The sequence below is a fragment of the Phyllobates terribilis genome, unplaced genomic scaffold (assembly GCF_046119375.1).
Source record: "Phyllobates terribilis strain yellow unplaced genomic scaffold, ASM4611937v1 Scaffold_5__5_contigs__length_657084704, whole genome shotgun sequence".
NCBI lineage: Eukaryota > Metazoa > Chordata > Amphibia > Anura > Dendrobatidae > Phyllobates > Phyllobates terribilis.
In genome coordinates this window covers 2,951,518-2,979,429 of record NW_027362765.1, presented here as the reverse complement: position 1 = coordinate 2,979,429, position 27,912 = coordinate 2,951,518, and the positions used below count along the sequence as shown (strand labels likewise).

The 27,912-nt window shown below is 44.9% G+C and overlaps 2 protein-coding genes across 2 annotated transcripts in view; both read right to left on the bottom strand.

Annotated features, from left to right (window-relative positions):
- Positions 1 to 310: 310 nt before the first annotated feature.
- LOC141271705 (posterior protein-like) lies at positions 311 to 5,224 on the bottom strand. The gene has a single exon (XM_073681782.1). The coding sequence runs from the start codon at positions 2,084 to 2,086 to the stop codon at positions 791 to 793; it is 1,296 nt and encodes a 431-aa protein (XP_073537883.1). The 5' UTR covers positions 2,087 to 5,224; the 3' UTR covers positions 311 to 790.
- A 52-nt stretch (positions 5,225 to 5,276) lies between these two features.
- LOC141271704 (uncharacterized) overlaps positions 5,277 to 27,912 on the bottom strand; it is a 32,682-nt gene continuing 10,046 nt past the window's right edge. The window contains exons 2-7 of the mRNA XM_073681781.1: positions 22,495 to 22,617; positions 22,186 to 22,365; positions 21,983 to 22,103; positions 21,802 to 21,899; positions 21,535 to 21,625; positions 5,277 to 9,026 (exon numbers count right to left, since the gene is read on the bottom strand). Coding sequence (XP_073537882.1) covers positions 7,621 to 9,026; positions 21,535 to 21,625; positions 21,802 to 21,899; positions 21,983 to 22,103; positions 22,186 to 22,365; positions 22,495 to 22,572 — 1,974 coding nt within the window. The 5' untranslated portion in view covers positions 22,573 to 22,617 and the 3' untranslated portion in view covers positions 5,277 to 7,620. The remainder of the gene's footprint in view (positions 9,027 to 21,534; positions 21,626 to 21,801; positions 21,900 to 21,982; positions 22,104 to 22,185; positions 22,366 to 22,494; positions 22,618 to 27,912) is intronic.

Here is a 27,912-nt window from a genome sequence, read left to right as displayed (position 1 = left end):
TGGCAACCACATTAGTGACAGGAGGGGTACATTTATTTAAAGCTCTGTAGTCCAATGTCGGACGCCAACCATTTGGTTTCTTAACTGGCCATAGGGGTGCATTATTAGTGGATTGGCATTCCCTGATGACATTTTGAATCAGCAAATCATCCAGTATTCTCTTAATGTAGGGGACTGACTCTGGTGGTATTTTATACTGTCTTTGGGGTGGGGGATCAGGACCCTCTACCATTACTACCATGTTGGACACCTTGCCACATTGGGTTTTTGAATTTGCCCACACATTGTTATGTTGCCACAAGATGTTGGCCAATATTTCATCATCTGTTCTCAATATCATGGCTGGATCTAAAGATTGAGCACCTTTGATGGAATCAATACCATAATTGTCAGTTACCATTTTTAAATAGCCTTTATACCGTGATCCTCTCCACAACATCCAGTTGCATAAATCAAGAATAAGTCCATATTCCTTCATAATATCTGACCCAATAATGGTACCTTCATGTGTTGGTGAAAGATATAAGCCATACTCAACACATAGATTTCCCAGGTTTATTGTCACTGGTAAAGATTGTTCTGAAGATACTAACTGTCCTCCAAATCCTCTCAGAAAAATGTGTTTACCACCAGGGTCTTTAATCAAATCCAGATTAGTCAAACTGACAGCAGCCCCTGTATCCAGTAAAATGTTTGTACGATGGCCCCCTACCGTACCCTGAATAAGGGGTCTCCCGCCCTTGTCCCTGCTAAGCTGACTCACTAGGGACAACACTGGGGCGTGACATCCCTATTGTTTTACATAAGGATTTGTTGAAGGTGGGGTCTTTAATTCCTCTGGCTTTTCTGCCATTGCCTTCCCAATCTTCCTCAGTTCATCCAGAAGTGGGCCATATAATGTAACTTCAGGAAGACTATGCTCTCCATTCCTTGCAGTATTTGGTTCTTGTCTTTGCTTCCTATTATTAAAAGGTCTATTATTGATAACTCTTTTACTACTTCTACATTCTTTCATAGTGTGACCTGTGTAACCACATTTATAACATTTTCCAATAAATCTTACTTTGCCTTCATTTTTGACTACCTCAGATATCCTCTTTTGGGGCTTGTTGTCATGACTTGTATCCTGAATCCAATCCTTTAATATATTTACAAAGGCTTGATAGGAATTTGCGTTCCTCAAGGCAACCTTTGTTGGATAATCAACAAAGGTGCAGTTGTTAGCCATTGAATATAGAAAACGGCTATCATCAGGAGACATGTCAGGGCAGTTATAGGTAGAACGATATAATGTCAAACATTCACTGCAAAAAATAATAGGATCATCTCCTCTATTTAATTTTGCATTTTCTAAGGCATTAGTACCTCTCATATCTTGTCCCCCCATAACTCTCTTTAATTCCTCCACTCTGTCACTAGCATTTCCCCAATTACATTCAAGATCTGCAGATAATCCTTTGTGAGCTCCTACAGGGGGCTGCAGTTTTTCACAAAGTTGAGATGGGAGCCATACCCGAAGTAAGGCACATGCAGCTCTATTACCCAGATTGTATTGTGTCACTACTGCCTCTAACTTATTGGAAAGACTAATGGCTGAGGCACTTGTATCAAACTTCCCTAATATCTGGCATAGATTTGTCTTATCCTGTATGGAGAGTGTTGTGGATTGGACTAAATTACTGCTGTTACTAAGCAAATTGTCTCTCCTTTGTCTGCTCCCTCCTGACTCAGGAGTAAAGAGAGAGGAACTATGATCTGGGTTATACTCAGGGTTATCAGCTGTGCACACAGGCTGCTCCTCCCCTCTTTTCCAATCTCTTTCCTCCTGATCAGCAGACTTGCACATTTGATTACAATAACTATGGTTATTCACTCTAGTACATTCTTGTGATTTCAAGGACATAATGCAATGTTCTTTTAGCTCCAATTTTACATTAGCATCATACAACTGGTTCCTAAGTATTGTCATATCATCATTATACTTCGCTTCTTTTCCTTCTAGCAAAGCAATACGCTGTTCCCTAAGTTTACATCTCTCCTTATACTCCTCCAGCTTATCTTCTAATTCACAATTTTGGTAATTCATATTGTCTACCTCATCCCTTAGATCTTCACACTCACAATTATGATCTTCAGCACTAGCAATAGCCAGACTGACTTCCTGTTCAATTTTGTCCACTTCACCTCTTAATTGAGCTTTCTCTGAATACCAGTGCAATTCCTTTCATTTTCAACAACATACACAAAACATTTGCTAACTTCTCTTTCTTTGCTTTCTTTTTCGACAATTTACTTTTGTTATCATTCTGCCCTTCACATTGTTTCATAAGGTCATTAAACTGATGTGTCAATGCATCATCTGCACAAGTACTGAACTGAGCAGAGGCATATTTTTCAATAAATTTACTGACTATTTCCATGTTAATTACTTCCAACTATTTTCACAGAAGACAACAAAAATAAACAAATCAGCTTTCCAAACAAAAATTACAAATTAACGAAACACAATACAGAAACCAGTGAATATCACTTCACTAAAACAGGGACACAGATTGAATATAATCTTTTCCCTCAGGCAATCACTGCCACAGTCTTGTCTCATGCACTTGATCAACTACAGATCCAAGATCCAGGCCAAGAGTGATCTCCTATTGAAGCATAAGGCTACTTCCCCTTAACATGAGATTTAGACTTTTAACCTCTACCTCACTTTCTTCTCAGAGATGTCTGGTTTTACCCTTTAGATCTTATGAGAACTTCAATCAACAGGGTGCTACCCTAACTTTACCGGCAACAATTCAACAAACAATCCACTAAACAAATAAGACAAACAGGCCTGAACCTAGGAGACATTAAAATACATAAGCAGTTACATAAAATAAACAGGATAAAAAAAGATAACTTACTATACGATCGCTGAAACGATTCAATATAGGTGGAGGAGTGGCTCCTCAGTTTGATTTGAGCGTTATCGAACGAGACCCGTTGCTTATAATCCTTATACCCCCCTGGAAATGAGTGGTTATGTATTTTCCATGGGTTCTCTTATACCTAAGTGGAGATCTGTCTACACACCCCTTGTGGTGACATCATGTGGGCTGGTCTCCAGCCTGCACATTTTTATTAAAAATGCTAACGTCTGCGATAACTCATTGCTCGTTGATCGCAGAAGCTTGCAAACTATGGCATTTTTTCTGTTATGATTTTACCTGCATTTAGAGACCACACATTGCATAGCTGCAGTCTGTTATTCTGGTGTTTTCGCGCTACAGCTCCCTGATCTTGCTTACAATAATGAAAAATTATGTATACGTTTCTCGGCTGTCCCTGCCACTAAAAATATAGGTCCCATTATTGTCGGAAGTATGAAACTTACAATATTTCATACTTCGTTTTGGAAGTCGAAGTGTCTATAGATTTCTGTTTGAAGCTCGGGAAACAAGCTTTCCCAGTTACACGCAAATTATGGCAATCCTGCGTTTTAATCACCCCCTGCGTCATCCAGGTACAAGAGGCTCGCATTCTAAGTAGCTTGTAACACTTCTTGGCTGACAGCAGTTGGTTTAAGGCCTTACTCATGACTGTGTTAATTGGGGCTTTGTGCTAAGATTTTTATGGAGGCAGCTTTGTACTGACAAAAGGGAGAAATGGTCAATATCCATGTCAGGGAAATATGGAAGAATATTTTCCTGATACCAATATCTCCCTGACAAATAGCAATTGAACTTCTTGTGGCAATAATTAGTAAAACCTCTGAGATTTAAATATGGGACCAAGGAAGAGAAGGCGGCATTGTATGCTTATGATTTACTTTTATTCTTAGGTGATGCTCTGGGGTTTCTAGAGAGCACGATGGTGACTATCAATAGCTGACTTATTCCATCCATAGACCATACTAAGGACTAGGGGGCACTTATTACTGGTGGAAGAATGGCCATTCCGGCAAACAGGAAAGGGTTCTTTACAGTTAGAGCAGTCAGACTGTGGAAGGCTCTACCACAAGAGGTAGTAATGGCAAACACTAACAAATTTTAAAAAAGGGCTGGATAATTTCCTCAGTACATATAACATTGTGGGTTATAGATAATTTAGTGACAAAAAATGTATAATTGGTGGAGAAGGGTTGAACTTGATGGACCTAGGTTTTTTTTTTCAACCCATGTAACATCCCCATGTTTCTCTTTGGCGTCCTCCACCTCAGTACATTCAGAACTTATCTTTGAAAATCCACCAAAATGGGGATGGAAACCATAATGAAGAAAAAACTTTTCAAGGATCCATCTTAAACCCTTCAGCTGATAAAATGAACCCCATTGTAGCATTGGCGTCTCTGCCTCCTGCCGGGCAGAGACGGCGCTCCCCTCACTGTCGTGGTCCCGGTCCGGCGCCCTCCTGCTGCTGCTGTGGCGCGCACCGCGCGCAGCTTCCCGGGCACAGTACTTAGGGTGCGCGCGCGCTTCCTTCCTCTTAAAGGGGCCGGGTGCCGTCCTAAAGAGTCCCCGGAGGACTTCCCCTTTATAAGGCACCTCCTCCAAAATGAAGGTGCCTGTGCAAGGTTGTAGTTTTGTGTGCTAACACTTTCTTCAGCCCTCAGGTCCCGCTGCGTCAGCCTTGCCCGCCAGTCTAACAATCCTGCCTGCCAGTCTATCAGCCGTGCCCGCCAGTCTGCTTATCTGGAGCACCTGCCAGTTACCTGCTGTGCCCGCCAGCCTGCCTACCTGGAGCACCTGCCAGTTACCTGACATGCCCTCCAATCTATCTACCTGGAGCACCTGCCAGTTACCTGCGTTGCCCGCCAGCTTGCCTGCCCCAAGCACCTGTCTGGCTATCTGCTGCACCCGCCTGCTTGCCTACCCGGAGCACCTGTCTGGCTATCAGCCATACCTGCCTGCTTATCTACCCGGATCACCCGCCAGCCTTCCTGCCGTGCTCATCCGCTGTACCGGTCAGCTCCTGTCATCTGACCCATGGAAGTCACCTGCTATCACACAAGGTCGGTCCTAGAGTGGCACCTGGTTCACCTGCCCGGTCCCTCCCTGGTTCACGGAGTCGACTAAGCCGCCGTGTGACTTGGGTCGGTCCGAGTAGGCACTTAGTTACGCCCCTCTGGTCCCTCCTTGCACCAAAGCACAGAGGTTCCACCACCCGGACCCGTAACACCCATGAATGAAAGTTCCTGAACAGAAAAAAAAACACATTTCTCAAGTTTAGCAAAAATTTCACAAAAAATATATATCATAGTATCGTGTTAGCCAGTAGATAGAAAAATATTAAGGTTTGAGAGTCCTCAGGGGTTGATACCCTTTAATGGCTAACTGAAAAGATGGTAACAAATTTCAAGCTTTCGAGACTACTCAGATCTCTTCATCAGGCATACTATAACACAATCTGAAGAGTCACATATTTATACGCAGCAGGGCACAGGAATAATGCAATAGATAAGACAAGTGACGTGAAGAAGAACGATCAGTATTGAAGAGGGAGAAGTCGTTGTGGCTGTAAATATTGGAACAGTTCATAGATAAGGAGTGTGAAAGTTTTACTGTCCTGTGATTGAGGTCTGGTCCATGATTGTAAAACTCCCAAAATGGTCTGAGGAGCACATTCCTTAGTTGATGTAGAAAGACATAAATCCATACGATACATTCATTGCTGCTCTGTGAGTGTGTCAAAGATTGTCATAAGCTTGTACTCCCAAATTTTTTTTGTCTTTCTGAGATTTGAAGTTACATTTTAATACAAGTAATTTCATGTCCATGATGCGGTTATCAAGGATACAAAAATGTTTGGCCATAGGTAGATCTGTTCTTTTTTCTTTTATTGTGTGGCGATGAGAATTCATCCTTGTTCTAAGTTTTTGCCCTGTTTTCCCTACATGCAGACCCCCAATTGAACATTTGGAACATATAATTAAGTACACTACATTAGATATGATGCAGCTGAAAGTACCTGGGATCTTGTGGTTGTCTCCTGATGTGAGTTGTGTATCTTCATCTTGTCTGTGTTCATTATAAATGGACAGGTTTTACATTTTTTCTGGCTGCAGGGAAAGGTACCTGAAGCTGTTGGAGAGGACAGGGAGCTTCTGACAATGAAGCTTCTTAGATTTGGTGGCTACCTAAATCACAGAAGTGGGAGGTCTCAAAATATAGATTGTAATCAGGCATCTTTTTGTAATAATAGTTGTAATTTCCGTGCAGCTCCCATTAACACCTCCAGATTTGGATTGTAAGTGACTACGAGAGGCACCCGGTTGCTCTCTTGTTTAGTTTTGAAATGTAGGACATGATTGATAGTCTGATGGCTTTTGCAATCTGGTTTTCAATTGTTGTTTGATGGTAGCCCTGCTTCAAAAAGGTGTTTCAGAGGCCACCAAGGTATTTGTCTCTGTCCATAGTATTGGAACATATCCGATTTTTTCTAATGGCTTGGCTGTAGACAGTGGAGATTGTGTGTTTTGGATGGAAACTGACCCATTTAAGGTATGTTGGAAGGTCAATTGGCTTCTGGTACACGGACGTCTCTATTTCATTGTTCTGCAACTTAATGATGGTGTCCAAAAAGTTAATTTCAGTACAGGAGTAGTTGAGTGTTAAGTTGACGGTGGGATGAAATTGATTAAATCAGATCAAGGAACATCTTTAGCTGTTGCTCAGACTCTGTCCAGATGATTAAACTATCGTCAATGTAACGGTAGTAGGCCAGAGGCCTGATGTGATGACATGAAGTCACTTTCAAGCTTGACCATGAAAATTTGCATATTGTTAAGCCATTTTACTTCCTATATCTGTACCAGTCTCATGTAGATATGTGTGGTTATCAAATTCACAGTAATTGTGGGTGAGGATGATTTTTGTAAGTTTCATCAAAGGTGAAACTATCCTCCCCATCTGTTTGCTTTCCCTCCCAGCAGCTTTTCCTTCTACCAGTTAGGCTTCTGGGAGGTTATACTTGTTCCTTTTATTTTTGATTCTCCTTAGCTTGCCTTCTTTGCCCTATATGAATGTATCTTAGTTTCTCACCCATGGTTTTTGTATCTTACTTCTCCCTTTCCTTTCCCCTTGTTGACAATGTGTTGCGACCTCTCCTCTGATTCCTCAGAAGGTACAAGAAACCCCTCAGCGGCCTATTACAGAGTTAGATCCGAGGTGGTGTTTTAAGTTGTGCAGCTAGGGCCTTTTTAGTCTATACAGAGACCAGTTGGGTGTAGTTGCGACGTTTTCCCGTGTGGGTTCTCTGGTGGCTATCAAGATGAACTTTCTGGTTAAAACATTTCCCACATTCTGAACATGAAGAAGGCTTATCCCCTATGTGAGTTCTCTGATGTCTGATAAAATTTGATTTCTCTGTAAAACATTTCCCGCATTTTAAACAAGAAAATGGCTTCTCCCCTTTGTGGCTTCTTTAGTGTATAACAACATCCTATTCATGGTAAAAACATTTTCCACATTCTGAACATGAAAAAGGCTTCTCCCTGATGTGAGTTTTCTGATGTCTGATAAGATTTGATTTCTTTGCAAAACATTTCCCACATTCTGAACATGAAAATGGCTTCTCCCCTGTGTACGTTTTCTGATGTGCGATAAGACTCGTTTTCCTTGTATAAGATTTCCCACATTCTTAACAGGAAAAAGGCTTCTCCCCTGTGTGGGTTCTCTGGTGACTGAGAAGAGATATTTTCTTCACAAAACATTTTCCACATTCTGAACATGAAAATGGCTTCTCCCCAGTGTGAGTTCTCTGGTGACTAACAAGAGATGATTTATCTACAAAACATTTCCCACATTCTGAACATGAAAAAGGCTTTTCCCCTGTGTGAGTTCTCTGATGTTTGATAAGATTTGACTTCTTTGCAAAATATTTCCCACATTCTGAACATGAAAAAGGCTTCTCCCCTGTGTGAGTTCTCTGATGTCTGATAAGATTTGACTTCTTTGCAAAATATTTCCCACATTCTGAACATGAAAAAGGCTTCTCCCCTGTGTGAGTTATCTGATGTTTGGTAAGACTTGATTTCTCTGTAAAATATTTCCCACATTCTGAACATGAAAAAGGCTTCTCCCCTGTGTGAGTTCTCTGATGTTTGATAAGACTTGATTTCTCTGTAAAACATTTCCCACATTCTGAACATGAAAAAGGCTTCTCCCCTGTGTGAGCTCTCTGATGTTTGATAAGATTTGACTTCTTTTGAAAATATTTCCCACATTCTGAACATGAAAAAGGCTTCTCCCCTGTGTGAGTTATCTGATGTTTGGTAAGACTTGATTTCTTTGTAAAACATTTCCCACATTCTGAACATGAAAAAGGCTTCTCCCCTGTGTGAGTTCTCTGATGTTTGACAAGACTTGATTTCTCTGTAAAACATTTTCTACATTCTGAACATGAAAATGGCTTCTCCCCTGTGTGAGTTCTCTGATGTGCTATAAGATTTGATTTCCTTGCAAAACATTTTCCACATTCTGAACAGGAATAAGGCTTCTCCCCTGTGTGAGTCTTCTGATGTTTGGTAAGGCTTGATTTCTCTGTAAAACATTTCCCACATTCTGAACATGAAAATGGCTTCTCCCCTGTGTGAATTCGCTGATGTGAAATAAGAGTGGATTTCTCTGTAAAACATTTCTGACACTCTGAACATGAAAATGGTTTCTCCGCTATGTGACTTCTCTGGTGACTAACAAGATTGGATTTCTGGTTAAAACATTTCCCATGCTTGAAACAAAAAAATCTATTCCCTGCTGTATACATTTTTTGATGACTATTTCCATATTCTGATAATGGCTTCTTTGCTTTAGGAGCAGTTTGTTTCTTAATGCCTCTTTTGTGGCTATGATTTTCCTTAGTAGTCAGTAATAAATCAGAAGACAGGACCTGTTTTAAAGAATCAAATGACAAATCTTTTGTGTGAAAGGATGATGGTATATCTGGAGTAATGGCATTCACTTCAGTTGTATTATGTGGGATCTCAAGATCATCTGATTTAAAAATTGAAGATGTCAGCTGTCCCTCTGATCTCTGGGTACTGTCATCTGCGAAAAATAAAACAAATTACTATTTTTGAATAAAATATCCTTGAATTTTATATTTTTGAACATATCTACTTAAAGTGTCTGTAGGAATGGCAAGTTATGTAAAAACATTGAATGATTCACCAAGACAATGACAGTTCACAGTCTAATAGAAAACCTCATAGGATGAACCAGTAGACCGTGGTGTTCAACTGTCTGTTAATTCTGCCTCCCAAATATGGAATATAAAGCCACCAAACAATGTTATGTAGGTGAAAATAACACCAATAGAAACTTCTACTCATCTCACAAAAAACAAGTCCCTACTCCGATCCATCATCTGTCAAAGGAAAAAAAGAAGTTTCCACATTATTAGGGTCTCAGACAGGGCCGTAACTACAGCCGGGGCACTGCCCCGGGGCCCCAACCTGATGGTAAAAAATTGTATTTTAATACTTTAATATCTCATAAAATACCCAGCTCCTATATTCCTGTCAGACAATGTCACCCGGAGGACAGGAGAGACTATCATTTCAATAATTTCCAGGAGCTCTGCCAGCTGTCAATGAATGGAAACCTGCACTGGCCTGGAAAGTCTCATAGCACAAGATTTGTAACAATATGTTAGTCTGGAGATCACAGAGAGTTGGCGAGGCCGGCACAGTGCACACTGACTGTAACAAACTCTCAGCATCATTGAGAGGAGACAGTCTCAGCAGACACATATCTCTGTGACAGATGTGAGAAGCCCTGCTATTTAATAAACATATACAGTTATTTTAAAATTGTGCAATATTTGGAATTATTCACCTTATTAATTTTCCAAACATATTCACTGAATATTTAACTTCTAAAACTTGCATCATAAACAACAAAATCTATTAAAGGTCTTGCGGAACGTGGTGAAGCCTGTGTGCTGTATACAGCAATGCGTAGCAGGCTTCACCACGTTACGCACAACCTCTAGTGATTGAAATGTTGAGGGACCCCACAATGAAGTTTTGCCCTGGGGCCCCGAAGTTTATAGTTACGGCACTGGTCTGAGAGGCTCTTGAAAAGCAACATGGCTTCCATAAACCAATCCAGCAATATCCACTCTCCCAAAGTCAGATCTCCCCCTTGCTTCTGAGCCTTGCAGTGTGCCCAAACCACATAGCATCCATGTATTTGGCACTACTATAGTGAGAAGAACCCACTTCATTTATGATGTCTGTGTCTCCTGGAGCACAATCTGGTATGTGTTGGGCAATAAAATAGTATATTTTCAATTTTCACGTTCCAACATCCACTGTGTGCTAATTTCCGGAAAGTGGCTGTGGAGTCAAAATAGTCACTACTCCTATAGATTATTTCACTGAGGGTTATAAAATCCAAAATGGAGTCACCTTATGGGAATTTCTACTACTCTGGTTTTCTGCCATTTTGTCATATTAGGGCGTGTGTCCCATTTCCTCTGAGATCTACTCCTGCGATGTCTACTTCTTTCACCATGTCTGTCCTCATTCATTCTGCAGAGAATCTAACGTGGTGGTATACAGTACAGACCAAAAGTTTGGACACACCTTCTCATTTAAAGATTTTTCTGTATTTTCATGACTTTGAAAATTGTACATTCACACTGAAGGCATCAAAACTATGAATTAACACATGTGGAATTATATACTTAACAAAAAAGTGTGAAACAACTGAAAATATGTCTTATATTCTTGGTTCTTCAAAGTAGCCACCTTTTGCTTTGATGACTGCTTTGCATACTCTTGGCATTCTCTTGATGAGCTTCAAGAGGTAGTCACCGGAAATGGTTTTCACTTCACAGGTGTGCCCTGTCAGGTTTAATAAGTGGGATTTCTTGCCTTTTAAATAGGGTTGGGACCATCAGTTGTGTTGTGCAGAAGTCAGGTGGATACACAGCTGATAATCATACTGAATAGACTGTTAGAATTTGTATTATGGCAAGAAAAAAGCAGCTAAGTAAAGAAAAACGAGTGGCCATCATTACTTAAAGAAATTAAGGTCAGTCCGTGTGAAAAATTGGGCAAACTTTGAAAGTGTCCCCAAGTGGAGCTTCAAAAACCTTCAAAGAAACTGGCTCACATGAGGACTGCCCCAGGAAAGGAAAACCAAGAGTCACCTCTGCTTCTGAGGATAAGTTTATCCAAGTCACCAGCCTCAGAAATCGCAGGTTAACAGCAGCTCAGATTAGAGACCAGGTCAATGCCACACAGAGTTCTAGCAGCAGACACATCTCTACAACAACTGTTAAGAGGAGACTTTGTGCAGCAGGCCTTCATGGTAAAATAGCTGCTAGGAAACCACTGCTAAGGACAGGCAACAAGCAGAAGAGACTTTTTGGGGCTAAAGAACACAAGGAATGGACATTAGACCAGTGGAAATCTGTGCTTTGGTCTGATGAGTCCAAATTTGAGATCTTTGGTTCCAACCACCGTGTCTTTGTGCGACGCAGAAAAGGTGAATGGATGGACTCTACATGCCTGGTTCCCACCGTGAAGCATGGAGGAGGAGGTTTGATGGTGTGGGGGTGCTTTGCTGGTGACACTGTTGGGGATTTATTCAAAATTGAAGGCATACTGAACCAGCATGGCTACCACAGCATCTTGCAGCGGCATGCTATTCCATCCGGTTTGCATTTAGTTGGACCATTATTTATTTTCAACAGGTCAATGACCCCAAACACACCTCCAGGCTGTGTAAGGGCTATTTGACCAAGAAGGAGAGTGATGGGGTGCTACACCAGATGACCTGGCCTCCACAGTCACCAGACCTGAACCCAATCGAGATGGTTTGGGGTGAGCTGGACCGCAGAGTGAAGGCAAAAGGGCCAACAAGTGCTAAGCATCTCTGGGAACTCCTTCAAGATTGTTGGAAGACCATTTCCGGTGACTACCTCTTGAAGCTCATCAAGAGAATGCCAAGAGTATGCAAAGCAGTCATCAAAGCAAAAGGTGGCTACTTTGAAGAACCTACAATATAAGACATATTTTCAGTTGTTTCACACTTTTTTGTTAAGTATATAATTCCACATGTGTTAATTCATAGTTTTGATGCCTTCAGTGTGAATGTACAATTTTCATAGTCATGAAAATACAGAAAAATCTTTAAATGAGAAGGTGTGTCCAAACTTTTGGTCTGTACTGTATGTAATCAAATGTTGTCTACTATACGTAGGGGAAACTACTTAACACATCAGGGACCACATTGCCAGCCATAATTCCACGATTCGTTGCGGCAAAACTTGGTTACCACTATCCCATCATTTCTCCAGCGCCAGGCATACAGTATCACAACTCAGGTTCCAGGTGATTGAAAAAGTACCCAGACGAGATGGTAACCATATCAAACACCTTAAACAACAGGAGTGGTTCTGGATACACACCCTCCAGACACTGACACAGGGACTCAACTGTGAAATAGATTGGCTAACCTGATTAATCTTTTTTCAAAACACACTAGATCAGCTCTACAACCTACTCCTATTCCTTCTCGCCAGGTGAGTTCCTCAAACCCCCTTCCCCTCTCACCTCCCCCCACCACTGATTTCCTTCTCCACCCCTTCCCTTCCTCACCTTCTCCTCACCCTCTTACACACAACTCCCATGTATTATTCTTGCAAACCTAATTACATACAAAAAAAACATGGCCTCACACTCTATAGTTTAATACAGGACTCCATACATTCCTTACACCCCCTTCCATTACTGCTTTAATCCCGGGCACCATTTGATCCAACCAGCACAAGTCGTTTTATTCTCCCACCCAGATCAACCTCCCTTTTGCCCCTCATCGATGCACCGTGATGACAACATAAAATAACTATTGCATATAACCTAGAGCTCATGCGCGGGTTTCATCTGTCGCCATGGTTACGCTACACATGTGACATGGCCCTATGGGGGACGGGCCCGCCCCAACAGACCCACTCTCCCTGCCACATCACCCGCCCTTGACGCAACTTCTGGGGGGCGGGTTTGAGCACACGCACTTCCGGTCCGGTGGTAATGGCGGAAACATACATAAACCCTTCATTCTCAACCAGAGACAGATGCACGAGCTGTTCACAGCTCCATTAAAGGTACCCACCCAGCATACTTTGTGCAGTCAAGCAAGCCACCAGGCAAGATCATACAACATGCCTCTATACTGATCTGTTTGGGCACCTGTACTCCCTATATGTCTCTAACTGTTACTTAAAAAGCTTTATTACTTATCTAAGTGGGGACCTATATTCCTCATTAGTGTTAAGCGAATTTGTTCGGCATTTCAAATTCGTGTTCGGGGTTGCGAATTATTCTCGCCAAAAAATCGGCTCCGCCCATGAACATCCCTAATTTGCCACGCTGTCACGCAGCTGTCATCTGCGTGACAGCGTGGAAAATCAGGGATGTTCATGGGTGGAGCCGATTTTTTGGCGAGAACAATTCGGAACCCCGCACACGAACACAAATTTGAAATGTCAAACAGATTCTCTCAACACTATTCCTCATATGTCTCTGCCCTATACCTAACATGCCTTTATACTCATCTATTTGGTGACCCATTTTCCTTATGTCACTGCCCTGATACCTAACTTCTTTACCATCTAAGCTCTACCATTCTACTCCTTGGTCCTCCTCCGGCTCCATTGCTCCTCCACTTAATCATTAATCTTTTTGCTTCCATTGTCCCATTTTTTACCAATGACTAACCATGCGCCCAGAATATCAGCAATACTTACCTGCAGGACGGATGTCCTAGAAGCTGCTGAAGATTGTACTTGTAACTGTCGCACATTGATGATGAACATGTGAAAGCCTTATGTATATAACTTCGGTATATAAGTAAATATGTATGCGTGTTTTGACATTTATAGATTTTTTCTCTTTTTTCACAGCGACATTATAAATAAGATTCTGGCAGGGTCAAAACATTAAAAATTATTTATTTATGTCACATGTCCCTGCACCTTTTTAGGTCAGTGCTTATGTCTGAATCAAGGAAGGAGGGGGGAGGAACGTAATTCAGCATCACCATCCAGGTAAAAATTGATTCTTTATTAGTGCATCATTAAAACCGAGTTAAAATCAAACTTCCTTATGTGTTTCTGGCACCGAGATGGGCCCTTAGTTATAGGATATCCTATGACTAAGGGCACATCTCGCTCCGTGCTTCAGCCAACTGGAAAGCACCACACCCTACTAAAGTTCGGAGTATATTGCCGGAAGCTGCCAGATACAGCCTTGTTCTCCTCTGGTTCTGTCCCCTGTGCTCATCTCCCATCTTGTGTATTTGTTTCCGGTTGTGACCTCGGCCCATTTACTGAATACTCGTGTTTTCTGATTTTTCTCTGCCCTCATGGTTCTGACCCGGCAACCTGACTATTCTTCTTGCCATCTCACAACACAGAATAGCAGGTAATACCGTGGCCCAAGCCTAGGGGTCTCTTTGTAAGTCCAGATCCATGTAAGGGGGTTAAAGAATGTTGAGCCAAGCAATCCCTGGGATCTGAAAAACGGGAGTAGATAGCACCAACCCTGTTCGTGGTAGCCATTTTCTGAGCTGTCAGGTGACCATGAACAGTGTCCCCAATACATTATGTCTGCAATCTATTCCAGCAAGATCTGCATTCAAGCAGCTAAATGGCTCTCCTCCACTTCTTAACCTGCCATGTGCCCAGACAGTAGTGTACGACCGTATATAGGGTATTGTCGGTTTCAAGAGAAGTTGGAAAAAAATTTTTAAGGTCCATTTGTTTCCTATTATCCTTTGTAAAGAATTCCAAAGTTATCACCACAAAGTGACACACGTCAGATTTGAAAAATGGAGCCTGATTAGCAACATAAAACTGTCTGCGGGAAGTGGTTAAATCAAATTATTTTGGACACTAACTACTGTAGTCAAAAAATGTGACCATAGATAATGACTAGTGTTGAGCGAGCATCCTCATTTACCCCTTTAAACAAGCACGTGCTCAGGTGCTCACCCGTGCTCAGGTGCTCTCTGAGTATTTGCAGCATGCTCGGCATCTATGTTTGAGCTGCATGTGTCACGGCTGTTAGGCAATCCCTGTGTGTGTCACAGCTGTCTAACAAACAGGAAATCCCTGCAAGTGTCACAGCTGTCTAACAGCCTCAAGACATGCAGCCGTGGCGATTCAAACATAGACGCCGAGCACGACGAAAATACTCACCGAGCACCCAAGCGTGCTCGTTTAAAGGGTTAAACAAGCATGCTCGCTTAACACTAATAATGACACGTCAACTGAAATGATCAAACTCAACAGTCTTCATCAGTAAAAATGAGTAACTAGTGGTGAAACCTCTCTGGTAATTAGAGTATGGGGCTCGGCGGCTCTTAGGAATCTAAACTATCGTAAGAGACAATATTTTCTGTCACATGGAGTTTCAAGAAGAAATGTTAGACATTTAAAGAGAACTTGTTATGATAGTGCAGAGATGAGGTGTCTTTGTAGCACCCTGAGGATTCGGCTGCTACAGGGGTATTGCACCTCAACCCAGAGGTGTGATATTCCACTCCCGGGTAAGGATGGAGTGTGGAACTGAGCTCGGTAGGCTGCATGCACTACATACATCCCATTTCCGAGGAACAGGCCGACGGTACTCCCACTTAGAAATGTGCAGGTACGACCGAGTCTGTTCCTGGCTGGAGTGGGAGGGGGGTGGTACATCCCAAGTAGTGTAGGGGCAGATAGGGGGAGCAGCCTGGGTAAAGATAGGAGCTCATTGGGTGCTGGTCACCTGAGCTCACACATAGAGGGTGTATATAAGGTGGGCACCATCAAAGAACAGGGTCAGTCAGTCAGTCTTTGCAGAGAAGTCAGAGGAAGAGGAGCAGAGCAGCCCCAGAGAGAGAGAGAGGAGAAAGCAAGAGAGACCCAGAGGGGGAAACAGAAAAGGAACTCTGAGAACCCAAAGTCCATCAGCGGGTGAAGAGTTGGCATCAGGGTACCGGAACCCAAGCTGGTGGGGGCAAAAACACACCCCAGCCAGAGACCGGAGGCCGTGGGCAGCGTCTGCCACGGCCACCCACCACATCCACCACGAAGGCAGACCACGTGGAGGGTCAGGGAACCCAAGGCCAAGGGTCTCCCAACAGAAGGCCCGAGGGAGCTGGACCTGGGTGGATCACTAGTGGGGACGGCCAGAGAAAGGACAGAAGGAGAGCTCAGGGTCACGCTCCGGACTTGCTTGGGGGTTGGCTGGATCCAGGACCTGGTGGATGCAGCACGGCTCGGGAGGTCACTTGAAGCTGGAGTGACCGGAACATCAGCAGTGAGTAAATACCCTAAACTGCATAACCCGACTCTGTCTTCATTTAACACCTATGCTGCACCACCACAACCCCCATCCTCTGCACCTGACCCCCTGAGGCTATACCCCACCCGTTGGGGGTTATACCATCAATAGCTGCACCAACACCATCAGCCTCAGCGGACCCTGCTGCAGCGGCAGCCATAGTGACCGCAATACAACGGGTGGCGTAGTCGACATTAAGAACTTATTAACATCTGTAGGACTGCCACATACAACTGAGTTTGACACCCTGGGCACGGACCGGGTCACAGCCACTCGGAAGACTACAACTCCCATCTGATCCGGCTCCGGATATCCCCCCTAAAGAATATGGCCCAGGGGGCGCGTCAACTTTGGCGTAGTCGGCAGGATTACGTGCCCGCAACACCCGGGTACTGCGTGCCTGAAGAAAAGTGCAAGTTTACCTCAAAAAGAAGTCTCCTGCCGGTTCCGGAGGGTCCCCGCCATCGGACCCCATCACCAGTCGATTCCTGCCGGTTGTCCGCCATTAACAGCGTTTTCCCGCCATCTGCAGAGTTTCCCGCCACTGGGAAGCGATTCCCGCCATTTCCAAAGGTTTCCCGCCTTGGAAGAGCGGACGCCATTATGGGCGTGCCAGAGGGTGGCAAGAGGCCACCTCCCATCGTGGGCCAGGACCGAAAATGGCGCCAAAAGTGGAAACCGCCCCCACCAACAGAGACTGTGATGCTAGAGGTGTCTGTCAGCGTGAAAGAACCGCCCCTGGAGCTGACAATCACCAAGTGGCCCCGGGACCGCCCTCGAGGTGGGAGGAGACGAAAGGAGAGAACAAAGATGGGTGCCGCCTGGAGCAGTCTAGAGCGAGCGCACCCGGAGGCAAGAAGCCTGGAGAAGAGTATCGGAGGAGCTTACCCGGAGATGGCGAGAAAGCAGAGCAGCACCGGCCCGTTGGCCAGGAGCCTGCTAGAAACCGAGGAGGGAGAGCAGAGCAGCACCGGCCCGCTGGCCAGGAGCCTGCTGGAGACGACTGTAGGAGAGCAGAGCAGCACCGACCCGTTGGTCAGGAGCCTGCTGGAAACAACGACCCCACTAGGCCTAGTGGAGGTCCTAGCACAGCTCCCCCGAGACCGGGAGTGTGCACAGACCGCTCTGGAGGGCCTCGCAAGGAGGATGGCCCGGGTGCAGCGAGAGACGTTGGCGGAGTGGAGCCGTGAGATGGCCCAGCAGACCGAGACCTGTCAGCGGAGCACGCCACCCGAGACGAGGAGACAGACCGCCTCTGAGGATGGCGCGGGAGGATTGAAGGCTGGAGACGGCGCCGAGAAGGGAGCCGAACGAGTGGAGGCAGGTAAAGGGGACGTCTATACCCCAAACCGGGAAACCGCGTACCTGCCCCAGCTCCCCGTCGCAGAGCCCGAAGTCTATCCTGCCGTGCCCGTCGCTGCAACGTCACCGCCGCCGACTAGGCCTCAAATGGGAGCCGCGACCCCTGTGACGTCACACGCCTCGACCCCGAGCGTGACCAAGCAGGAAGTACCACCAGCCTGGTCGCAAGGCCTAGTACCCCCGGGCGCCGCAATACCAACAGCGCCCCCTACCTCCGCGGAGCCCCCGGCCTGGTCGCAGGGCCAAGTAGCCCAGGGTGCCGCCGTCCTTACGGTGCCCTTTACCTTCCAGATACCCCAGGCCTGGCCGCAAGGCCCGGGCAACCCGGGCGCCACCACCACCGCGCCCATAAGACCAAGAGTGCCGCATCTGGGAGAGGATCTGTACGCCCAGCATACGTGCCCGGATGGGCAGCCATTTATATGGCCACCGGAGTTCCACCATCCCCGACTCCGGAGAGAGAGACCCCTGGATGAACCCCTGATCCCGGCTCCAAAGCCCGTAAAGAGGATCTCGCCCCCGCTAGCGGAAGCACAGTTTGAGTGGGACCCCACCGGAGAAGATCTCATGGGGTTCACTCAGGAGACTCGGGCGGCTGCAGCGGAGCGTGCAGAGTGCTGCCGCCAACAGCTCGAGGTCTTCGAGAGGGAGCGGAGAGAGAGGCGGGTCCGGGAACAGCAAGCTCAAATAAGGAGCGCGGAGCAGAAGAGCCGGGCCAGGAGAGACCCCCGTGCAGCGCATAGTCCCCGCACCACCGGGACTGTGATAAAGTTTAACCTGCAGCATGGGTGGGGCTTCATCCGAGACCATCACACCCTAGGCGACGTCTTCGTAACCAGGAGAGACGTTGAGTCCCACCTACCGGAGGGACACAGAGGTCGTGACCTTTACATCGGGGACGAGGTCACCTTCACCCGGCACAAGTGTGCCAAAGGTCCCTACGCCCTCCATGTGCATCGCCTGACGGAGGAAGAGCTGCGGTGTGAGGAGGAAGAACAAGAGGACCCGGACGGGTCTGAAGCCAAAGGTAACCATAAAGCAAGAGCAGGAGGACGCCGTCGCTAAGGACAGCGAAGCAGAAGCTGTATATAGTTGCCCGTCGGGGCACAGTAAACTGAAACCGTAAACTGAAACTGAAACTGTTGTTGTTGCTAATATAGTCCCCGTTGGGACCAGCAAGTGTGAACTGTTACCCGTATTTCCCTTAATCCCACTGACCGAGGACTGAGAGCGGTCATTCCTCCCCAATACCTGGCCGAGGACTGAGAGCGGCCATATTCCCTGTATATAGTTGCGCGTCCTAAAGCGCCCCCTACCGGTTTTATAGGAAAACCAGTTTTCCAGAGAGACTGTCGCACTTTACCCGGTCACACGTTGCACAGTGACCGGAGGAGGAGCCAGAGGCGACGAGAATGTTTTATATTGATATATATATATATATATATATATATATATATATATATAATGTTTTATATGTTTTATATGTTTATGCAAAAATTTGTATGTTTTTGGTGTTATGTCTTACAGCCCGAGGGCGTGCTGTGATTTACCAGGGGGGAATGTAGCACCCTGAGGATTCGGCTGCTACAGGGGTATTGCACCTCAACCCAGAGGTGTGATATTCCACTCCCGGGTAAGGATGGAGTGTGGAACTGAGCTCGGTAGGCTGCATGCACTACATACATCCCATTTCCGAGGAACAGGCCGACGGTACTCCCACTTAGAAATGTGCAGGTACGACCGAGTCTGTTCCTGGCTGGAGTGGGAGGGGGGTGGTACATCCCAAGTAGTGTAGGGGCAGATAGGGGGAGCAGCCTGGGTAAAGATAGGAGCTCATTGGGTGCTGGTCACCTGAGCTCACACATAGAGGGTGTATATAAGGTGGGCACCATCAAAGAACAGGGTCAGTCAGTCAGTCTTTGCAGAGAAGTCAGAGGAAGAGGAGCAGAGCAGCCCCAGAGAGAGAGAGAGGAGAAAGCAAGAGAGACCCAGAGGGGGAAACAGAAAAGGAACTCTGAGAACCCAAAGTCCATCAGCGGGTGAAGAGTTGGCATCAGGGTACCGGAACCCAAGCTGGTGGGGGCAAAAACACACCCCAGCCAGAGACCGGAGGCCGTGGGCAGCGTCTGCCACGGCCACCCACCACATCCACCACGAAGGCAGACCACGTGGAGGGTCAGGGAACCCAAGGCCAAGGGTCTCCCAACAGAAGGCCCGAGGGAGCTGGACCTGGGTGGATCACTAGTGGGGACGGCCAGAGAAAGGACAGAAGGAGAGCTCAGGGTCACGCTCCGGACTTGCTTGGGGGTTGGCTGGATCCAGGACCTGGTGGATGCAGCACGGCTCGGGAGGTCACTTGAAGCTGGAGTGACCGGAACATCAGCAGTGAGTAAATACCCTAAACTGCATAACCCGACTCTGTCTTCATTTAACACCTATGCTGCACCACCACAACCCCCATCCTCTGCACCTGACCCCCTGAGGCTATACCCCACCCGTTGGGGGTTATACCATCAATAGCTGCACCAACACCATCAGCCTCAGCGGACCCTGCTGCAGCGGCGGCCATAGTGACCGCAATACAACGGGTGGCGTAGTCGACATTAAGAACTTATTAACATCTGTAGGACTGCCACATACAACTGAGTTTGACACCCTGGGCACGGACCGGGTCACAGCCACTCGGAAGACTACAACTCCCATCTGATCCGGCTCCGGATATCCCCCCTAAAGAATATGGCCCAGGGGGCGCGTCATCTTAAATTCAGAACTCGGGCATCTGGAAGAGGTAATGGAGATCTTTTATGAAAGACTACCAGGGAGTTAAACATTAAGTGAGGCCGGCCGATCCCACTCTAAACTATCAAACAAAAGGAACCAGGGATAAAAAAGACATGAATAAAAAAATGTTACATCCTATGTATGAGGGGAGAACTCCAACACTAAACCGGAGTTGGATTCATTTATGGTGGACCATTGGCGTTACTGGGAGTCCTGACCAGAAGAGTAGAGAAAGTATTAGCGCCCCCATTTCAGGAGAGATTGTGCAGTAATCTGAATTCCTGAGGATTAAAAACATAATGGAATTTATGACGTGGAGTGAATCCATGAAACCAGGGCTGGAGCCAACACATCTCCTGCAGGCGTGAATAAATGTATATTACAGCCATCAGCCACGCACAGCTTAGAGATATATCATGGCACGGGTGTAATGTTTTTTGTATAGTTTATCACAATCCTGTTTGAAGTTAGTTGGTTTGCAATAGAAATTGTAAACTCAGGATAAAGGGAAACTCTGTTGTTATTGTACAGAAATTCACACTTGGCCCTCACTGCACATTTAATGTTGTCGATCATAAAAGTGAAGTTTGGCCAGAAAGACTGGACCTGGTCTTGTAGGGACCATATGAGCACATTCAGCAGCACAGAAGGGAGAGAAGGTAGATTCATCCAATAAGATATCAGGGATCTAGGAAGCCAACAGCATCATTACCCTCCGCTTTCTCTTACAGGCCCATCATAATATTTTTCTTCAAGTGATTTTCTCACTTGTCAGCACATTCTACGTACGCTGTCATTTGGCTTTGTAGTTCACAGATCTGGGCAGGTAACGGTCAGCGTCTTCTAAACCCAGGGGGTAGGTGGATCCTTCAGGTTGTAAGATCTATAGAAAAGGGCTTTCGCAATTTCACCAAGTAATTAGAACAATTTTTCATTTGGAGGCGAATGTTGTAGTCTAGCGGCAAAATGGTGATCACACGATTGAGATATGATTGGACTATCCGACTGATAAAGCAGCCACAGCCAGTGACTGAGAAGAATCTGTGATTTTTCTGTATTTAGTGGTTACTACTCACCTGGGTAGTCATATGTAGGAATCTCCTCTTTACACTGCTCATCATCCCTCACATATGTCTCTGTAGTATTAATATGGGTCAGATCTTCACCCTGAAACAAATAATGTAAAAGTCACAGACAGATGGAGAAGTCACATCTATGATCAGCTCTAATCCTGCCATCTCCACCGATCTCATTACACAAATATAAAAGATATAATACTGGTGGATAAAACAAGACTGAGCACAAGCATAGGGGAGATCTCATGACACCTTCTCTCCATCTACCTGATGATCCTGTGGAACATTGGGATCTTCTTGCTTACAGTCCTGTGGAAGAAGAGGACGGGGACATCTTTCTGATGTTGTCCTCTTACTGGATAGATCTGGAGGAAACACATGCAGGGACTGAATTCATTCTTTACATACAGATAATTATAGGCAGTGTGTATTTAGTCCTGTCTATTACCTGGTGATGTGAGGGGCTGGGGAACCTCCATGATGTCCTTGTACAGATCTTTGTGTCCTTCTAAATGCTCCCACTCCTCCATGGAGAAATAGACAGCAACATCCTGACACCTTATAGGAACCTGACACATACAATGATATCGTCATCCCCCCGATCCCTTCATATAATTACTAATAATGTCCCAGCATTCCCAGAAGTGTCACCTCTCCAGTCAGCAGCTCAATCATCTTGTAGGTGAGATCTAGGATCTTCTGGTCATTGATGTCCTCATGTATCAGGGGGTGAGGTGGAGGTCCCGTGATTGGGCTCAGGGGTCTTCCCCATCCCTCAGACACAGGGGCCTGGCAGCGCTCACTAGAGGTCTTCTTCACTACTGTGTAATCCTGGTTATGGAGAGACACAATAATAAATATCACTACAGACATTTCCAGAGTCCTCACCTCTCCAGTTCTGTCCATATGTTATTCCCATAGATAAGAATGATGTAATGTGACGTCATCAGAATCTCTCACCTCTCCAGTAAGCCGGAAGAGGATCTCTAGGGTGAGGTGTAATATCCTCTCCGCCATCTTGTCTCTGTCAATATCCATCCTTGATAGGTGATTCAGAAAAATTCTCTTAATATAGAAGATGTCCTAAATAGGAAAGTGATGGAACATCATAAAGAATTCTGTGTAATAATACAATTACTGGAGACAATAAGGGGAAATATATCAGGAGATAGAACGTGTAGATGTTATATTCTCTAGTCTTGTATGGATTGGAACATAAGTTGAATTGCAGAAAAGGACATCTCCTCCATGCTCCCAATCATTGGCTAAGTTGGCCACTGCTTTGGCAACTGATTAGCTGTAGGAATCACAAGTACGTTGGGATTGACCAGGAAATGAAGAGACTGGAGGAGGACCCAAGCAACCATGGTATTTTTATTAGTTTACAACATTCTACTTTTTTCCCTGTCATCTACTAATAAAACCTATATATTTTAGGCCACAGACAACAAGCAGTTTCTTCCTTGGAGTCTGCAGCTGAACACTTTTCTCATAGACTCATCTTCCATAACGCTAATTCTTGTCTCATTTACTGGCACTGGAATCGGCATTAGCAATACTGCAGGAGATATTCATTACACGTAGCTACTACCTAATTACCCAAAGGTAAATGATTCAGGGATGTGTTAAAACATGACTTTTATTTTTTCTTCTTAAAATAACTGATCAAAATTTGATAAAAACACATCAGTGTGCCAGTGCCAGTCCTATACAATGTATGATCCACTGAACTATTCAGTAAGCAATGTGCTCAGACCCTACCCTAATGAGTACTGTTTGTCACTCATTAAGTGCATGCCTCAGAGACTGCAAGCTGTTATTAAAGCCAGAGGTGGTGCAACAAAATACTAGTGATGTATTGGAGTGTTCTTTTAGGGTTTCTTAAAGCCCTAAAGTTGCCATTTGAAATGACTTTAGTTTTGTGCCATGTCTGTGATCTGCTTTTTTTTCAACAACATTAGACAACTGAATGAACATCCTCCGAGCCCGGTGATTCCATAATTTTTGCCAGGGGTTGTATATTAATGGAAAGTTGAGTGGAAGAAAAAAAGTGTGATAGAAAAAGGTGCACAAGCAACCGGGATAACCGGTTGAAAGAATTGTTAAGAAAAGGCCATTCAAAAATTTGGGGGAGATTCACAAGGAGTGGACTGCTGCTGGATTCATTGCTTCAAGAGCCACCACACAGACGTATCCAGGACATGGGCTACAAGTGTCGCATTTCTTGTCTCAAGCCACTCAAGACCAATAGACAACGCCTGAAGCGTCTTACCTGGGCCAAGGAGAAAAAGACCTGGACTGATGCTCAGTGGTCCAAGGTGTTGTTTTCAGATGAAAGTAAATTTTGCATTTCATTTGCAAATCAAGGCCCCAGAATCTGGAGGAAGAATGGAGAGGCACACAATCCAAGCTGCTTGAGGTCTAGTGTGAAGTTTCCACAATCAGTGATGTTTTGGGAAGCCATGTCATCTGCTGGTGTAGGTCCTTTGTTTTATCAAGACCAAAGTCAGCACGAAATGTTGGCCTACTGAAATGCATGTTCAGTAAATGTACTCAATACTTGGTTGGGGCTCCTTTTGCATCAATTACTGCATCAATGCGGCGTGGCATGGAGGCGATCAGACTGTGGCACTGCTGAGGTGTTATGGAAGCCCAAGTTGCTTTGATAGCAGCGTTCAGCGCATCTGCATTGTTGGGTCTGGTGTCTCTCATCTTTCTCTTCCCAATACCCCATAGATTCTCTATGGGGTTAAGGTCAGGTGAGTTTGCTGGCCAATCAAGCACAGTGATGATGTTGTTTTTAAACCAGGTATTGGTACTTTTGGCAGTGTGGACAGGTGCCAGGTCCTGCTGGAGAATGAAATTTCTTTCTCCAAAAAGCTTCTCGGCAGAGGGAAGCATGAAGTGCTTGAAGTCCACTTGACAGAGAGCGCGAGTACATATCTTGACGAAATTTTAACACCATTTGTTCATGCATTACCCTCATTTATAAGTGACACAAAAGATCTAGTCTCTAAACTAAGTGATATTACTGTATCTGATACCATCATTCTGACTAGTCTGGACGTGGAGGCCCTCTACAGTAATACCAACCATGAGCTGGGCATTGGGACAATTGCGTATTTTTTTAAATATGAAGAGTAGACAATTCTTATCACATAACTCTTGTTTTGTCACTCTTAGGATTCGTACTTACGCATTATTTTTTCACCTTTGATGATATATTTTACTACTATCAAAAGAAAGGGACCGCAATGGGAACATGTGTCCCAACCTTTGCAAATTTATTTTTGGGGTGGTGGGAGGACCAACACGTTTTCAATGAGGATTTCAGTTTTCATACTAGTCACATTTTATTTTGGGGTAAGTTCATTGACGTTTTGATTTTGTGGGATGGTGACAGATTTTTTTGGGATTTTGTATCTATTTTGAATAAGAATCGGATTGGAATGTTCTTTACCCATGAAATCGGTTTTAAGAGGATCAATTTCCTTGACCTGACAAACCAAATTGATGGGATCTGTAATATTCATATGGACATATTTCGTAAGCCGACCCCCACCAACAATCTCCTTCATTGGGATAGCTGGCACCCCAGGGTGTTGAGAGCAGGTATACCGGTAGGTCAATACCTGCGTGCGAGACATAATTGTTTGGATGAGGATACTTTTATCCAAGAGAGTAGGAATCTATTCTCAAGATTTACAGCAAGGGGATATCCGAAACAGGTGCTATACAAAGTCTTTAATAGGGCTAAGACAACTAACAGGGATTCGCTGCTATGCCCCAAGAGGAATGCACCAGAGAATAATAGAGTCTGACATATAGGAAACTATGATGATCAGACAAGCACAGTGTATAACATCATGCGGAAGTAATGGCCTATATTCTCAGCTGATGCCGATTTGAGGGCGATTGTTGGTGGACATCCGGAAATTACCTTCCATATAGGGAAAAATTTGAGGGATTTCCTCAATTACAGAAATTTTAGGAGGAGCAGGCAGTATTCTGAGTTGGCAATCGAAACATCATGGAGGCTCCGATCCTTGTAGGGGCTGCTCCTTTAGTAAATATATGACTCGGGTTACGACTTTTAAGAATCCAACTGATGGACATGAGTATTTCGTTAGGGACCAAATTAATTGCAGATCTAAGGGGATAATTTATGTAGTGAAATGTCCCTGCCCTAAATTGTATGTAGGGAAGACCATCCAGGAGGTTAGGAGGAGAATATCTAACCATCTTAGCTCTATTAATACTGGTGCAGATACGGTTCTCTCAAAGCATATGAGAGGTTTACATGCAGAAAAACCCCTGGAACTGCTATTTTGGGGCATTTGTAAAATGACCCTTGGCCCTAGGAAAGGTAACCTTGACCAATTATGTTTGAGGGAAAAAGCTAGATGGATCTATAAGCTTAATTCACGTAGTCCTATGGGGCTTAATGAAGGATTTATTTAGCTATAGTGCTTTCCTATAGGAGCATTTATATGAGTGACATGAATGAATTATGCCTATTTACACTATGAATGTTGAATAACAACATACTAGTAGATGATTAATTTATTGAGTTAATTATATATAAGTTTTTGTGATAACAAGACTTATTAGGATATATGGAAATATGTCTGATGGTTAGTGTTACAACCTTTTGAGAGTAAACCAGCAATTAATTTTTTTATGTAAATAGTAGGATTTAGACAATTTCAACTGATTAATTTATGGCTTATATGAAATTGATTTGAGTAATTAATGAGATTAGCATAGAGAATTTATTCATATTTATATAAATATTGTGTCCCTGCAACTATTCTATATAGTTCACAGACATTCGATTTGAGTAATGAATAACGCTGATAGGGAGAGATGATGATTATTTGTCTATCTCTCCTTTTCTGCATATGTGGATCATGTCTCTTTAAGAGATTTGAGGACATGCGCAGTTTGTTATTGAAACACAATGTGTCCTGAGTTTGGAATTTTGGTGAGTGCGCTGTCTGGTGATGTCACCGCATGGAGAGTGATGTCATCTGACGCGCACCTATCAGGGAGCGAGACGTGGCATGCGATGAGTGGCCGGCTCCATTACCCATGGAGAGCGATGTCATTTGACACTCACCTATCAGAGGGCGAGACATGGCATGCGATGAGTGGCTGGCTCTGTTATCCAATAGGGAAAAAGGTAAATAACCTGACATCAGCGTACACGGGCTATCGACGCTGCAAGTGGACACGGGAACACCTATCAGGTCCTAGGATATAGGTTGGTCCCCCCTTGGCATCTGATGCGGTGGTGAATCATAGGCTCTCTGAGATGAGGCATCATGGGAAAGTAATACATAACTGTCACGATTGGTCATTGTATCAGTTATGAGATTTGCTAAGCATATGCGATATATACCGTATTTTTAGGACCATAAGACGCACCTAGGTTTTAGAGGAGGAAAATAAAAAAAAATTTATAAGCAAAAAATGTGATCATGATCCACTGTTAAGGGGGAGGGGGTCTGCTGCTGACACTGTTATAGGAGTAATGTCCCCCAATTCTGTTAATATCCCCCATCCTGGTATACATGGCCCCCATCTGCATCCTGATATGCATGGCACCCCAATCCACCATCCTGGTATGCATGGCACCCCTCATCCCTCTTCCTGGTATGTATGTCACCCTTCATCCTGGCATGTATGGTCCCCCTCACACCCATCCTAGTATGTATGGCACCTTCATTCCTCTTCCTGGTATGTATGGCCCCCCTCACACCCATCCTGGTATGTATGGCACCTTCATCCCTCTTCCTGGTATGTATGGCACCCTTCATCCCTGTATGTGTGGCCCCCCTCATCCTGGTCCCTGTATGTATGGCCCCCTTCATCCCTGTATGTATGGCCCCCCTCATCCCTGTATGTATGGCCTTCTTCATCCCTGTATGTATGGCCCCCTTTATCCCGGTATGTATGGCCCCCTTCATCCCGGTATGTATGGCCCCCCTCATTCCGGTATGTACGGCCCCCCTCATTCCGCTTTGTCACGCTACACAAAAAAACCAAAAAAACAATCATACTCACCTCCTCTCTCCTCCAGCACTGCGTCCAGCTCTGTTGCCGACAGGGATCTCACTGTGTGAGCCGCGCATGGCGTAACTGCCATGCGCCCTCAAGCAGCGAGATGCTCTGCCGGAATAGTCACTGCTCCCCACACCAGGACTGTGTGCGTGGGGAGCAGTGATCATTCACTCACCTTAATAGCGCGCACACTGTAGCCGCAGCGCGGCTCCTGATGCGCTCGGTGGTCAGCGTGCCCACTATTAAAGCCCATGGATATTCATGGACTTTAATAGCAGGCACGGTGACCGCCGAGCCCAGCAGGAGCCGCGTTGT